The 17,164-nt window shown below is 34.5% G+C and overlaps 1 protein-coding gene across 4 annotated transcripts in view; it reads right to left on the minus strand.

Moving 5' to 3' along the window:
- Positions 1 to 17,164, minus strand: part of LOC123538917 (uncharacterized) — a 163,810-nt gene that overhangs the window by 32,776 nt on the left and 113,870 nt on the right. For all 4 annotated transcript variants that reach the window (XM_053530618.1, XM_053530617.1, XM_053530619.1 and 1 more), the window contains 4 exons: positions 16,370 to 16,408; positions 8,794 to 8,849; positions 7,408 to 7,439; positions 4,005 to 4,121 (listed from right to left, as the gene is read on the minus strand). In XM_053530618.1, coding sequence (XP_053386593.1) covers positions 4,005 to 4,121; positions 7,408 to 7,439; positions 8,794 to 8,849; positions 16,370 to 16,408 — 244 coding nt within the window. The remainder of the gene's footprint in view (positions 1 to 4,004; positions 4,122 to 7,407; positions 7,440 to 8,793; positions 8,850 to 16,369; positions 16,409 to 17,164) is intronic.

Below are 17,164 nucleotides of genomic sequence, written 5' to 3' on the forward strand. Positions count from 1 at the left end.
AAATTGCTCTTCATAAGATTTTAACCAACGCTCATTGTTAAGCCACCTTTTAGGTGATTTTTCTTCATTTCGTTGTATGTTCCTTCTCCATAATCTTATTAGACAATCAGCGACTTGTCCGGAACATTTTGAAAAAATAATATCTTCCATTTCTTTGTCAATTTTTCTTATGAGCTCTTTACATGAAGCTTCTCTCAGCTTTTGCATCTCAATTTCCATTTTGAAGTATTGCATTACGGCCCTTTCTCTTAGTATTCTATGGTCTTCATTTTCATTTTTAAATTCAATCTTCTGAAATTCATGCGGTATTATTACAGGGTTAGCCGCTACCCACTTTTCATAAAAAGAATTATTGCCACTGTTTCGAATCATCCCCTAATATACATTTTTCAATCATTCAATTTCCTCTCCCAAATTGAAGCAATGTCCGCTTTTATTCTCATTGCTTCAGCTTCAAAATAATTTACATTTTCTTGCATTTCAATATTGTTACTGTCACTTTGTTGTTTTGTTTTATCGTTGATTTTTCATCTATTACCTTGATTGCACAGACTTTTGCTTTTTTATATATAATTTTTCGGGTCAAGGAACATTATCATGGGTCCTGAAAGGGCAAAACCCGATGATAGCAGCTCGGACAGCTCGCCATCAATATCAGAGTCATCAATGAACGGAGAACAAGGAGATAAACAGGTAGGAGAAACCAGCACAAAGTTATCACTAATTTTAACTGCTATTCATGACCTTACGAATGCGGTAAGGGAAAGAAATAGGCGCCTGTCTCCAGTAAAGACTGAAGCAGCTTTGGATGGAATTACAAAAGCAATTAAGGTAATATATATACAGTCGAATACCGTTACCTCGATATTCAAGGGGCTGTAAAAATTTCATCGACGTATCCGAAGTTCGACGTAACGATATCGACTATCTGGAACTACATTGTTCTTGTGTCGGACGTCTTTATTGTCATTATATCCAATGCTTTTTTCTGAGGGTTTGAAAAGGGAAAGAAATAATATAAAACGTAAATACGATTTCAATTTTATTGACAAATAAAACGTCTTAATTAAATAGTACATACATAAATATAAAACATTACCATTTTTATTCTTTCCTTAAACAAGTCTGAATGCAGCGGTAATGTTCCTAGTTGAGTAGTCATTTTGACTGTGCTTCGATAACGCAAATTTGCCAGTTAAATACGAATATTGTTACTCAATCCTAAATGGCAGATTTTTACTCCGTCAAACAGAAAAATATTTCATCCAAATTAGTTGTTATATTGGAAAACAGCTTGTCCGCTTGCACGCTGTTTTATAAGACTAATTGTTGGGAATTCAATGCAAACTTCCTGACATTTAAATTGGATTAAAGATTAAATAACAAAAAACAAACACACAAACTAACTCGATTATGATTAATACATCACCGGACAACAATAGGTTGGTTTTCACACCTTACAAATAACATGGATATTTTTTGACACGCTGTGATATCGACGAAACCAGGTGTAAAAACAGTACAGGTAAGTTGACGGGACTGAAAAATATCATCGAGCTAAAAATATCGAGCTAATCATATCGAGGTAATGATAAATAATTACATTAAAATATATAGGGAAAAATCGGGACCGACTAAAACACATCGTGCTAACCGATATCGAGGTAACGATATTCAACTATATATATGGGAAAATCATATCCTCTAGAATTGTATTTGATTTCAAGAAATTAGGCAGCGTCTGATCTCTTTTAAGATTTTCAGAAGCTTGTTTATCTCGATTAGATTGTCAATGTGACTAATATTTCCATTTGTTTTATCAACAATGGCAAACAAAACAATAGACAGAATTTGACAGTTACCTATACTAGTATATTTTTTGTCTTGTTTGGATTATTGCACGGGGAGAAAATTTCTCCGACACTTTTTTCATTGTTTATAAATGACATAAAGATGTTTTTACAAAAAGACAATAGATCTTGTTTAACATTAGACCAGCTGTCCATAGATCTATTACTGTTTGCTTATGACGCCGTTATTTACACAGAGGCGGTGACATGGAAACAAAATTCATTAAACAATTTAAACGATTATTGCAATAAATGAAAATTAAAGGTCAATGTTAACAAAACGTAATAAACATATATACTATTATTGGGAGAAATTGGAATTTGTTTCGTGTTAGAATTACTTAGGTATCCAGTGGCGGATCTTTCATGACCGCAACTAAAACATTAGCCGGTAAAGCTTTAAAAACTATGGGTAATTATTCTTTATAAAAAGAACTAGAAGTTTCTGTAAACACTGTGCTAAATTTATTTGATTCATATGTAGCATCTATATTGAATTATTCTTGTGAAATATTTTATTTTGGTAGAGCGGAAAATATTGAACGAATACATAGAAAATACATTAAATGGATACTGAATTTTAAAAGGTGTACATCAAATATAGCAAAATATTTGGAATGGGTAGATTCCAACTAAATTACTAAAGACAGGTTTGAATTGTGAAATATTGTCAAAGGTATGTGCTGAAAAGAAGAAAAACTGCATTTTATACAGTACTCTGAATAATGCTTTAAGACATGACGCTGAAATAGTAAAACTGTTAACTGGGCATCTAAAGTTAGGGAGTTATTACAAAAAGCCGGTTTTCATGAAGACTAGTATAGACATTCCCATCTTCAATAAATATTAATATGCTTGTAATTGATTTTCGCACAAGACTTACAGACATGTTTATAAATAGCTAAAGACAAGATATGTGTTCAAGATATATGTGTTTCTGTATATTAAGTTAAAGGAAGATTTAAAAATGTCAGAACATATTATTTCCAAAATGAATGGCATATGTTGAGACATTTTCTAGCTTAGCTACGTTTATCTTCGCACCAGCATTCTATTGAAACAGGAAGACATAGAAACACAGACAGAAACGAAACAGATAATGTACGCTTTGTCAATGTAACGATAATGATGATGACTATCATTTTATGTTTATATGTTTAACTTTTGTTTTATCAAGAACGTAATACGTTCCTAGATATTACCATAAACACCCAAGTACGCTTAAACTCACTCAGTCGTTAAACACTGCAAATGTGAATGTATTGATCAAATTGTCTTTTTAGGGAAAAAAGTCTTTAAATTAAGATCAGATGAATTAAACCCTTACAATAGTTTTATGTTATATTTTTACCTAAATTTGGTATATTTGTTTTCATTACTCTACGTATTATTTTGTTTTATGTAACTATGAACTGTAAACTAAAAATGAATTAGATCAACTGATGGATTTTGTTGGTGTTATTTTAGTATAACTATTATAACCAAGCATTATTTTTACCTTAAACTTCCTTAGACTGTCTTGGATATGGTGCCTGCTTTTTAATTTTGTTTTTTGACAGTTCCTGTGATACGCAGGCTCCATAACCTCAGATCCCCTTCTTAAATTCCAGTTTGTTTAGTTCTGCCCATTGTTTTCTCGTTTGGGGCAAACCCTTTACTTTATCTGGGGACCAAACGCCGCTCTTCATGGAATTACACGCCTCAACACGTGTATCATTGAAGGTTCCGTGTTCACCGCCGTTTGAATACATCTGCGGATGTCTCTAAATTGCTTTTTGTACTTTTAGCATGTGTAAATGTTGAGTTCTGCTCAACCCGGGGCTAGAGGGCGTGGACGGTAGCATGCATTTCCACTACCGTCCATGAACAGGCTCAATCAAACCGAGCCTGCAACATTTTCGTTTTTGTCGTGTTGAGCGACCTGTGAAGTTTCCACTTTTCTCTATTTTCCTACTACTTGCTCCTAACCCTTGTCGATTCGCTCCTCCTTAAGGCTGAAATATTTTAATGTTGACAAAAGTTTTCCCAGCGTATTGTCTTTCCAGGCTAGTTAATCAATGATGAAATCTGACAACCGCTGAACACAAAATATACCTTTAAAATGCACTGAAATCATACATCTGCATTTCAACTTAAAAAAGAAACAAGTTTTACCATATTGTTAATGAGAATGCATTTGGTGCCCTATCACTTTTTCTGACTAAGTAACTGCCTTCACCTCCCTGAAACAGTATGTCTTCTGCTTCTTGGCGTGATATTTGACCATGATACCTATAACAAAAAGCATGAGTATCTTATAATACATATTTCTTCTAAAGTGTTTCTCGGGAGCTGCAGTTAAACAAAACTAACAACTACTACTGCTTCATTTCCAGGTATACATCTCTCTATTTACGACAATTTTATACATACCAAAATTTATGACAAGAGGGATGATTCTAATTTTAGTATTGTAAATTTCCCCATTTGGATGGTATGTACCCCAGGCTACATCTTATGGGATAAATATTCATCAGTTAATTCGGTTTGAATGAGCGTTTGGTCATGTTGAGGATTTCAATGAACGTAACCAATATATTACAAATAAGTTTCTTCAACCGAGCTACCGTTATTATAATTACGTAAATACTTTGCTAAATTTTACTATCGTAATTTAGATTTAGTTCTGAAATACAATAGCAATTTAAAAACACTTCTGCTAGAAGGTATGTCAAAACCCGTTTATATGGGGATGTGGTTTACAAACTTCGTACGATTTTGGGTCGTGGCAATTTTTCAATTGTATTTAGTAAAGTCATTAAAAGTTTTATTAAAAGAGGTTTTGACCCAACTGTTTTGAGACACACCGCATGTTTCGTGTTAAGCCCTTTAACAGTTGAACCTTACGCTTTCCTCTTTGATTGTGTCTGACGGAACAGGTGGAGGACTCTATGATAAAACCTGGCGGGGATACCTTTTATTTACACTGTCCTGTGACTTTGGAACATGTTGGGGTTAAGAGTGCGGTTAGGTGCACCATTAACCGGTTAAAGTCCCCCAGTGGTTGTTTTTCCACTGACCATTCCAAAGCGGTGCCCCACTGTGTTCGTTTATTTGTTTGTTTTGTCCTTATGTGTTTGCTATGTGTGTGTATGTGGTGTGCGTGTGTTGACCGTGGCTTTCCCTGTTGGATATTCTTCCTTGTTTTTTTATCTATTAATTACACACGAAACAAAAATATTTAATATCAAAATTTAAATTGAAAACTTGACAGAAACGAAAACATTTGAAAACAGGACTGCTGGGTACTAGTCAAAACAAACATTTTGCTAACTTGAACTAGTTAAATCTAGATGTTTTCATATTTATTTTTCCACTTATCACCCCATCTCTGGAATTCTCCCGCTTACTACATTGTTGAAGGGTTTCTTTATAAAACCTGTTTTCAGAGTATATGTCAACAAATCTTTTCAAAATGCAAAAGGCGCCTTGAAATATTTTTGAAGATATTTGAAATTGTGTATACGATATACTTTCCTCTTTCAACTACAAATAGAGAAGTATCTATAAGAGTTTTAAATTAAAGCTTATAGCACTGGCCCAGTACAATATCTTGATTGTAAAAGGGCTACGAATTATCAAGTCAAAATTCGTTTCTGATATCCAAAACATATTAGCATATAATTATTACGTCGATTCTAGAAAATAATTAGAATTTCTGTGTATTCAAGACTTGTATGCATACCTTTAAAAGAATATATAGATGATATTTGTTTGTTTCAGTGTAAGATCGAAATTTCTTGCATACCAGACGGGGATTTCCGGTATTTTTACCAGTGCTGGAAAAATCCATCTTACACCCCGGGGTGTAAGATGACTTTCGTGCTGTAAATGACGTATTACGAACTACATGTATGTAGAAGATTTGTAGTAATTTACATTTCATTTTAAAAAAACGGAATAAAAAATCAATACCTTGACAGTTCCTATTTGTTCCTGATAGTATATTTCTCGATTCAAAACACGTTATTTTATCATAAATTCATAACGTTACGCTGCAATTGATAAAACAAAACCGGAACTAAACATTGTTATTTGTTTTGAAACGTCATGACGTCTTTCCTGTTTACGGACGTTGGTTTCCCGCGCTTTGTTTAAATACACTGCCATAAGAAATAGTTCTAAAAAGAAAGCCGTCCGATTGATTTTATTTTCATTATTATTTCTTGAAATCGGTATGCAAGAAAAAGATTCTGTCACTGGTTATATGTGCAGATGTAGGAACCTCGTTACCGCCTAAACAGTTACCCTCGAGGCCGGATATTACCATCTGCACCTACAACCAGTGAAAGAATCTTATAATATTTCACCAAGTGAACACTATAATGCAATATTTTCACGAGTGAAATGTATTTTGATCTCGCACTGAAACAAACAAATTTTCTGTTTATTTTATGTGCTTTTTAGGAGTTTTGACCAAATTATAACCAGTTTGTCTGCGCAACGTCACGTGCATTGCATCATGACGTCATAATGTCGTGAAGTCAGGATATCTTTGGAGAAAAACTGTAAATAGTTCTATTACGTTTCCTGATTTCTTTTACATTTAATTATGATAGAACGTATATAATATTATTTATAATCTTGCTAGTATTTTTATACATCTATATTTTTACTGAAGTATATTTTGCAAGGAATTTTCTATTATCAATAATTCATATTCTTTCGTATTCAAGTGTAGTTCCGTAGCAGTGAAAAATAAAAATGATATTTTCACTGTTTGATTTCAGTATTTCACGGAAGAACATAAAATAAATAAGCCGAAATAAGTACAAGAATGTCAAGTTTCTATTGACTATTAGTTTATGTATCGTCAAAATAAAATACAAACTTGTAGGGGAAGAGTGAATTTATATGTTATAACTGGCAAGGTGTTGTAAACCAGCTTTATACAAATTTCAGTTGCGTTCTGCATGATGCCTCATAATTAACGATGGTGTCAAGATTTTTAAAAATCTTTCGAGAGGATAAAATATACACTGCAACGTAAAAATCCCCATATGATATTAGACTATGACCTAAGATCTTGACTGACATGATCGAAAATTGCATTTTGTACGTCTTTTCATTATGGTGAACATTTGTTGCACGTTTCTTAGAAAATCCATCTAGGGATTGCTAAGAAACTAAGCGAATAAGATTTGACAGACAGACTCCTATACAGACGAGCGGACCAAAACAGTCTCCCTCCGATGCCTCATAATTAACGATGGTGTCAAGATTTTTAAAAATCTTTCGAGAGGATAAAATATACACTGCAGAAACGTAAAAATCCCCATATGATATTAGACTATGACCTAAGATCTTGACTGACATGATCGAAAATTGCATTTTGTACGTCTTTTCATTATGGTTAACATTTGTTGCACGTTTCTTAGAAAATCCATCTAGGGATTGCTAAGAAACTAAGCGAATAAGATTTGACAGACAGACTCCTATACAGACGAGCGGACCAAAACAGTCTCCCTCCACATGTGTAAGGTTTGGGAGATATAATAAAAGTATTAGCGATACTTACTCATCCCCATAGTATGTTGGTTTGTCTGCAAGCTGAAATAGTTAAAGATACTGAAAAGACACATCACTAGGTAATATTTAACTAAAATGGTTTAATAAACTTCCGTTAGGTGCTTAAAGCTTATAAGACGTCGCTGTATGAAAGTATCATAATAAATATATCAGGATGTTCAATTTAATGAAATTTACGTAAGCTGCAAATTACTACATTTTTGTTACAGGGGCGATCATGAAATTGTTATGAGTTTATTCAAGAAAGCGTAGTTTAAGTACCTTCTTATATTACAAACGATATTTGTACTTGTACATTAATTCAATGAACAATTTTGTATTCAAATTGACTTATAAAAACAATTTAAGACTAGATGTTAATCGAGGAGTTGATTGATGTTAGATATTGATTTGAAGTATACGTAATGAATTTTAATTGTTTCTATCCGTGAGGCGCAATTCTAACATAAGAATGAATTTGATAAACTTACTTTGCATTAAGATTGATACAAAGAAAGAATAAGTTTATTTCATCATACATGTATTAAATCTGTTATATAAGTGCATGGAAAATACACAGACATTTACATCTTTGTTACGACCAATCAACAGCTGATTCTCTATACTTGTAGTTGGTTTTGAAAAATTATGTATATGATTGACTTGGCAACATGCACAGAGTGTCTGTGCTGCAGAGATTGTGTCACTAACCCTAATCGCCTTACCATGAAGTAAACCAGAATAGAATGGAAGCATAAGTTGATGGGTACATTATTCAAATTGTGACAAAAGGACATAACATAGAGTAAATGTTTTTGTATGAATAAATGAAGACATAATTTAATTATTATAGTTGTTATAATTGTAATTTAGAAAATAGGAAAGTAGGATAGATTGATAGGTAGGTTGGTAGGTAGGCAGTAGGTAGTAGGCAGGCAGCCAGACAGACAGCCAGACAGGGAGACAGGGCTCAAGACGACAAGAGATGCCAGTACGATACAAGCGGTGTCTGTATCGGCGGACGACAAACGATATAATACAGACGTTCCATGTGCCGTTTCAAGAGGTTGTCGGTAACGATGATCATTGCCTATTATAAAGATTTAAAAAAAAAAAGAGAAATAACTTCCTTGATTTTTGTTAAGAATGCATGACACCAAAATTGGCTCAAATTAGTGGAAGTTATTGAACGATTCATTTCTTTTCTCAAACAGATTACACGAAAAGTGGAAATATTCCATCTTGTATAAAAAATCTCACCTCACACTGAAACAAACTTGCAACAAACATGTTATTTTGTGCTTTATGTGTTCTCTGACTATGGGACAAAAGTAAAATATTAATTGTTTTAATCCTGCCAAATCAAATACATGTTTATAAGTGTGATTGTACCAACCTCTTGTCTACACACCATCTTCTTTGGTTTAGGGGCCTCATTCTGTAGTTGGTATACTATAAAATAAAACAATAAAATTGTAAAACACTTTTATTTCTCATAAGGAATTCTTACATGAAACAGGTAAACTTAGTTTTCAAGGACGGAAGCACAGCGAACCCTAAACACACCCAGGGCGAAGTAGGCCAACAACAAAAAGATACTATCACGAAAACAAGAACATAGCAGACAGGTTGCTGCAGAAAATCAACTACAAGTCCTTTTAGTTTTTTGCAAAATACAAAAAAAAAATTATAAGAGGTAGATAAAAGGGTCGGGGTTTCGGGAAAATTGGAGAAATGGCAATGATGTATATTAAAGACGGAAAGCCACGCTCCAAAACTGCAGTCTACCAAAACTGCAAATCACAACAGCGCAAACACGCACATACACAAGACAAACACACATGCACGCACACGCACATGCACACACACACACACACACACACACACACACACGCATGCACACATCAAACAGACAAGCAGTAAAAAACAACACAATCGTGCACTGCCCAAGGATGGCTGGTCGAAAAAACTATGTTTGACATCTAACCTCACTCGTAGTAAAATTTGAGGGGCGTAAATGCAATGGGGCGATGGGGTGAAGAGAAAATAACACCGACATAAAACAAGACAATATAGATAACATAAAATAGGAAATGGACAAAAAACAAGTTGAAAAAAGGGGTACCACCTAGGAACGGTCAGTATCAACTACAACATAATTACATATCAATCAGTTTTTGTTGTTGCTGGTTTTTTATGCGGAACGTAATTAATTATCCATGCCATTTTTAAAAAATGTTCACCCATTGTTAAACAAGCACTTAAGCACAGTGAGTCCTAATTTTTCCATAAATTTATGTCTATATTTTAAACAGCTGTGCAAATTTTCAAATTAAAAATGTTTTATTTAAATGGTTGTGGCAAATGGAATATTTGCCGTTCTTAAATCTAAGACTCTAAAGGGTCAGATATTCAAAGCAATAGATCAACGATTTGAATATACTTTATGACTCATTAGAAACAGAAAGAGAATATTTTATCGAAATAAACGTTCATCGATATTCAATATATTTTTGAAGAATCTGACCATCAAACTATAATCATCTTAAATTGTCCTCGATCAAAATGTGAAACAATAAAAATGGAAAGTGAAATACTACATAGCAATTGTTCATGTATATTCTTTACCTAGAATACGTAGGAAAGATTAGCAAAATCATCATTAAGAAGGTCACGAAGGTCTCGTATTGCTCACCTGACCTAGTACCCCTAGCAGTTGCCAGAATAACTCAGTATTTGATAACATTAAGTCAAACATTATAACCGTTTTAAGTAAATCAGGTAGAAAATGTGGCCTCTTCAGTGTTAACAAGGTTTCGTGTGATTTTACCAATGTTGAGCTAGTGATCTAGTTTTTTTTTTTTTTTTTTTTATCCGAAATGACCTTTTTTATTCTTTGCCTAGATTTCATCGAAACAAACATTCTGCACAAGCGTCATGAAAATCTGATGCAAACGTGTCCTGTCGGGTGATATCAATGTTTTTTTTTCTCTATTATTTGAACTGGTGATCCAGTTTTACATCAAACATGACCGAGTTAAAACTTTGTCTTTGACTTACATAGTGAAGTAGTTTTTAATTTCAAACAATTCAGTTTCAGATCCGACCTATATGTTATTAAGACAGACATTCTGATAAAAAAAATTATGAAGATGAGTTAGAAACTCTGATCTCTAGTGTATAAATAGTGATTATTTGACATTGTGTCCAGAATTTTGATCCTGTATGGTCCAGTCGGCTTAACACAGACAAATCTAAATCGTAAAGAAAGAAATAAACAGTTTGACCTCTAGATTGTTAAGTCTTTTATTTTGATTCAGTGATCTATTTTAGGACTTTAGATAAATATTAAACATTTCCAATATTTTATTAACCTAAAGGTAAACATTCTTCTTAGCAAGTGTCATTATGAACTAGGTCAAAATTATATCTTGAATTAATTTAACAAATAAACGTAAATCTATTTTTTTTTTCATTTTTGTAATAAAGTTTTGTAATCCTCTGTGTATCGCAACTAGAGTTGTGATAAATGTGTGAAATATTGCAGACCACTGGGATTTTATCATCTTTTTATTTAAAAACGCAATTACCTAAAACGTAATTATGTTCCGTCGAAAAGTTAATAATTCTATGTATTCCATATTTTTAAGCTATTAAGCTTTTTCAGCTATTTCAATGATTTACAACGGCATTTCTTTTAAAATTAATTTTCTGCTGTATAACTTGATAAATAGTAGAAAAAAGTACAGTATAAAAAGTAAAGAAAATAATATTATTTTTAAATCTGCTTCAGTATCAAATGTGTAAATTCTTAGAAACGAAAAAAATAAAGAATCATATTTATTAATATTGTATTTTGTTATAAGGTGTATTTTATAGTAATATTTGCTTCTGGATATGACCCGATTTTCTGGAAGCACAGAGCACCCCAAACACAGCCATAGAGCCATACATCGTAAAGTTGGCCTACAACAAAAAAGAAACTGTAACGGAAAAATATTTTAGACTGGTTTCTTTAAAAATCAAACAACAATCAATATAAGGCGTATGCTAGATAATATTTTCTCGAGGCAGAAATCGCACGACGCACCGATTACGGCACCGTTTCCGATAGCGTTGCATTGTTCTGGATGATCAGACAATTGGCGCGTTTATTTTTAACGCTTGATCAAACCTAGTCGAAATGAAAGGATGTACGTTTCGGGACAGCGTGATGACTTTTGTTTGTCACTGTCCCGTCACGTCCAAGCTTATTCTGAGTATTTCTGTAAGGTGAAAGCATGCGCAAGATAACACTTCACGAGGCAGAAATCGCTTGATTCTGGTAAAGTTGCATTGTTTCGAATATTCGAACAATCGCCGAGTTTATTTTTAACGCTTGGTCAAAACTAGTCCAAATAGAAGGATTTAAGTTTCGGGACAACATTTGACTGCCACTGTTCCGTCACGTTAAAGCATGAAATTCTCTCGCTGACATTTTTTGAACGTATGTTTAGTGTTTTGTTTCTGTCATGTTAGTGTCATCGGCAGTTCGATGTGTACTGAAACCGTCGTCGAGGTAGATATCTCCTCGTACTTGTTCACATCATATTTCCGAACATTTTAGTCTCTTATTTAAAATTATGAGTTATATTTTACCTACTTGACATTTCTTTAAGAATATTTTTCTTTAATGTTTTGTGGTCTGACAAGCATTTTATGACTGTTGGATTTTTAACGGTTTTTATTTCGGCATGAAGATCACAAACCATTATCATAAAGGGGCAATATTTCAAAATGAAATTGTGAAAACTGTAATTCGGTGACCACCCTTTTTTATACTTTAAAAGTAAACATGATATTCGGCTATTCTTGTAAGTTTAATCTAATACCTTTATACAGATTTGAAAACACATTGTATCATCGTGAGTAAACTGCTGAAGGAAATATACAACATTTTATAATTACGATTCTTTTTTGGACTTCGGAAACAACAACAACGCTCAAGTGTCATGCAACTGTTTCTTGAATTGCATCAAATTTTTAAATTTCTTTTTGTTTTGAAGGGAAAAATCCATGTCTTATGAGATTTGACTATCAGTTATACTTTATGAATCATTTATTTGATTCATTGATGTTATATGCTACGGCAGATACGCTCTAATCTGAAATAAAATGAAAATAAAGTCGGTGACCCCGTTATTTCGTTTGGAGTTTTAGGTTACTATTTGATTGAACTAACAGTATATGAAATATGAACAAAACCTGTTATTTGGGAAAAATGGAAAAATTCTAGCATACGCCTTCAAATAAATGCAAAATACAGAAAAGGGTAGATTGGGGGAAGTAGTTTGGCTCCAAGTGTCGCTATTTAACATGCACATTTGAACTTAAAAGAACACATGACCTTAAAAGAGCACAGTGAAGTAAGAGATCTGGAACAATGTGGTTACAACTTTACATGTTTGTAATTATTCATTGCAGTTTTGAAAAATTATTGAAAAAGGAATTGTAAAAAAATGGGGATGGGTTTGGGGTGGTGGGCAGGATATTGGGCGTAGGGGGGGGGGGGGAAACCAGGTGAGGGTACAAAACTTCACATGTTGACAATAGATATTGGTGGAAAATAAACAAGAGGACCATGATGGTCTTGAATCGCTCACCTCTTCCCACATGACCCAGTTTTTAGTATGACGTCGTTTTTTCTATTATTTGACATAGTGACCTAGTTTTTGAGCTCTTGTGACCCAGTTTTGAACTTGATCTAGATATTATCAAGATAAAAATTCTGACCAATTCTCATGAAGATCCATTGAAAAATATGGTCTCTAGAGAGGTCACAAGGTTTTTCTATTATTTGACCTATTGACCTAGTTTTCGAAGGTACGTGACCCTGTTTTGAATTTTACCTAGATATCATCAAGGTGAATATTCTCACTAATTTTCATGAAGATCTCATGAAAAATATGGCCTCTAGAGAGGTCACAAGGTTTTTCTATTTCTATATCTACTGGCCTAGTTTTTGACTGCACGTGACCCAGTTTCGAAACTGACCTAGATATCATCAAGGTGAACATTCAGATCAATTTTCATGAAGATCCATTGAAAAATATGGCCTCTAGAGAGGTCAAAAGATTTTTCTAATTTAAGACCTACTGACCTAGTTTTTGACTGCAGTTGACCCAATTTCAAACTAGACCTAGATATCATCAAGATTAACATTCAGACCAACTTTCATACAGATCCCATGAAAAGTATGGCCTCTAGAGAGGTCACAAGGTTTTTCTATTATTTGACCTACTGACCTTGTTTTTGATGGCACGTGACCCACTTTCGAACTTCCCCTAGATATCATCCAGGTAAACATTCTGACTAATTTTCATGAAGATCTCTTGAAACATATGGCCTCTAGAGAGGTCACAAGGTTTTTCTATTTTTAGACCTACTGACCTAGTTTTTGAAGGCACATGACCCAGTTTCAAACTTGACCAATATATCATTAAGATGAACAATCAGACCAACTTTCATACAGATCTCATGAAAAATATGGTCTCTAGAGAGGTCACAAGGTTTTCCTATTTTAATATCTACTGGCCTAGTTTTTTAAGGCACGTGACCCAGTTTCGAATTTTACCTAGATACCATCAAGATGAACATTCTGACCAATTTTCATGAAGATCCATTCAAGGGTATGGCCTCTAGAGAGGTCACAAGGTTTTTCTATTTCAAGACCTACTGACCTAGTTTTTGATCGCAGTTGATCCAGTTTCGAACTTAACCTATATATCATCAAGATAAACATTCAGACCAACTTTCATACAGATCCCATGAAAAATATGGCCTCTAGAGAGGTCACAACGTTTTTTCATTATTTGACCTACTGACCTACTTTTTGATGGCACGTGACCCACTTTCGAACTTGACCTAGATATCATCAAGATGAACATTTTGACCAATTTTTATGGAGATCCATTCACAAGTATGGCCTCTAGAGAGGTCACAAGGTTTTTCTATTATTTGACCTACTGACCTAGTTTTCAACGGCACGTGACCCACTTTCGGACTTGACCTAGATATCATCAAGGTGAACATTCTGACCAATTTTCATGAAGATCTCATGAAATATATGGCCTCTAGAGAGGTCACAAGGTTTTTCTATTTTTAGACCTACTGACCTAGTTTTTGACCGCACATGACCAAGTTTCGAACCTGTCCTAGATATCATCAAGATGAAAAACCAGACCAACTTTCATACAGATCCCATGAAAAATATGGCCTTTAGAGAGGTCACAAGGTTTTCCTATTATTTGACCTACAGACCTAGTTTTTGCAGGCACGTGACCCAGTTTCGAACTTGACCTAGATATCATCAAGGTGAACGTTCTGACTAATTTTCATGAACATTTTGTGAAATATATGGCCTCTAGAGAGGTCACAAGGTTTTTCTATTTTTAGACCTACTGACCTAGTTTTTGAGGCACGTGACCCAGTTTCGAACTTGACCTAGATATCATCAAGGTGAACATTCTGACCAATTTTCATGAAGATCTTTTGAAATTTATGGCCTCTAGAGCGGTCACAAGGTTTTTCTATTTTTAGACCTACTGACCTAGTTATTGATGGCACGTGACCCAGTTTCGAACTTGACCTAGATATCATCAAGATGAACATTCTGACCAACTTTCATAAATATCCCACAAAAAATGTGACCTCTAGAGTGGTCACAAGCAAACGTTTACGGACGGACGGACGCACGCACGGACGGACGCACAGACGACGGACGACGGACGCTGCGTGATCACAAAAGCTCACCTTGTCACTATGTGACAGGTGAGCTAAAAAGGGAAAAATTATTGCGGGAGATGCATGATCGGGCTAGCGGGCTGATTGGATGTAGGAGCGAGGTGGTAGAAGGGTACAACTTTGTATATAGATAAATATTCATGGAAGGTTTGAAATAAAAATATAAAATGGAATGAAAACAATATTTTGGGGTGTTGTCGGTGGGAGGGATAGGTGTATGATCAGGGTGATGAGGCTGAGGGGCGTGGATTGGGGGTTACCGGGTGTGGGTACACAACTTCATATGTTGATAATAAATGTTCACTCTGAAAACAATGAAAGAAATTCAATGAAATTCTGCCAATGTGTTAGTTTATTATGTACAAATATGTGGATTTTGAAACTTGACGGGCCGCATTTCCCTGTAATGCTGTAATGTTAAATATGTATATGAAGTTTTAATCAAATATTCTCAACCACTTCCTAAATATGGTTCCGGACGGATGGACGGACAACGCCAAAACTATATCCCTCATTGGGGGGGGGGGGGGGATAACGAATAGACAAACAAGAAAAAAAGGGAGAAACTGTCCAAGACATACACAAACAGGAACATTTGAGCACCGCCCAAGGACGGCCTGAGGCCAATATTATGGTGGACACAATAACTCACTTATAGACAAAGGAGAGGGTTGCAACTGCAAGGGATCGCAAATGCAAGGGCGGTGGGGAGATGGGGGTAGAAAAAATAGCTACCAACAACAAACAAGACAACATACACAACACAAAGTACGAGATCGACAGAAAAACTGGTTGAAGATAAGGGACCGCCTTGGAATGGTCAGTAACCTTTATACATGAAACTGGGGGAGGAGGGGTTAAACGCGTTTAGGGCGTGCAAGCCTCGCATTTATCCTACTTTCAACAAGTTTGACAAGACAGTGTAATTTTTCTCTTTTTTTCATTTAACGTCGCACCGACTTAAATAAAATCCCTCCCCGCTGAAAAAGGCTCTAATATTAATATCAAAATGAAAGATCATATAAATTAAAACATAAAAAATATGGTCATTCTAAGGTATGTTCACATCGACAAAGTTCTTCAAAGAAATGTGTCTCTCCTAACAAGAAACATTAAAAGCACCAATACAAGCTGTATTTTCTGCAGATAAATAAAATGTTGTTATTTGACAGTTTTAAGGTAATACTTACAGTACAATTCCAATGTCGGTGTCTGGTTTAGACCTTTATCTGAAGAATATAGTATTCCAAACATAAATAGAACAATAGTACAACTAAGAAAAATAGAGATATATATATAATTTTTGAGTATTTTTTTTTCAAACATTTTTATTTTTAACTGCTAGTGCTTTCAATTGTACATATCTTCAGGCAGTTTCATTTTGTAATAATACAATGACGTAACGTCGAAAGAAAAATTACGAGAAATGTCGGAAAAAATCGTTGCGGCAAACTTCACATGAACGCTCATGAAAATTATGTAAAGTACATCTCAGGAATATCCCTGTGTACACGCGCAAAACCAAAATTTCTGAAGCAGGCAGAAACAGATACCGTACCATTCAAAATGGGAGATGATAAAAGTTGTTAAATCACATACCGGCGCACGTCGTATCGTCATTACTGTCAGCCACATTACAGGATGGTGTATATCCTATCGCAAAATACTCCCTTGCATGCTCAATAAAATAATTTTGTCCTTTGGACCATTTACAAAAGAACACGCGACGTACGAAGGTCCTGCAAAAAGTTCTGTCACTAATGGGCTTCCGTATCCTTATCCCAGGTAGTTTCAAAACGCTTCATTGCACCTGAATGGTGTGTCCAATAGCCAACGATATCCAATTATTTCGTGCAAATTGCTTTTCAAATCACTCAGCTATTTCAACCTGAATGACCTGCAGTCATATACACTGTCCAATTTACTTGTCACATTGTAGAATGGACGGAAAGCCTGAAATTCGTATTAAATGCTTGATATCTTAG

This window comes from Mercenaria mercenaria, chromosome 18 (genome assembly GCF_021730395.1).
Source record: "Mercenaria mercenaria strain notata chromosome 18, MADL_Memer_1, whole genome shotgun sequence".
Lineage (NCBI taxonomy): Eukaryota > Metazoa > Mollusca > Bivalvia > Venerida > Veneridae > Mercenaria > Mercenaria mercenaria.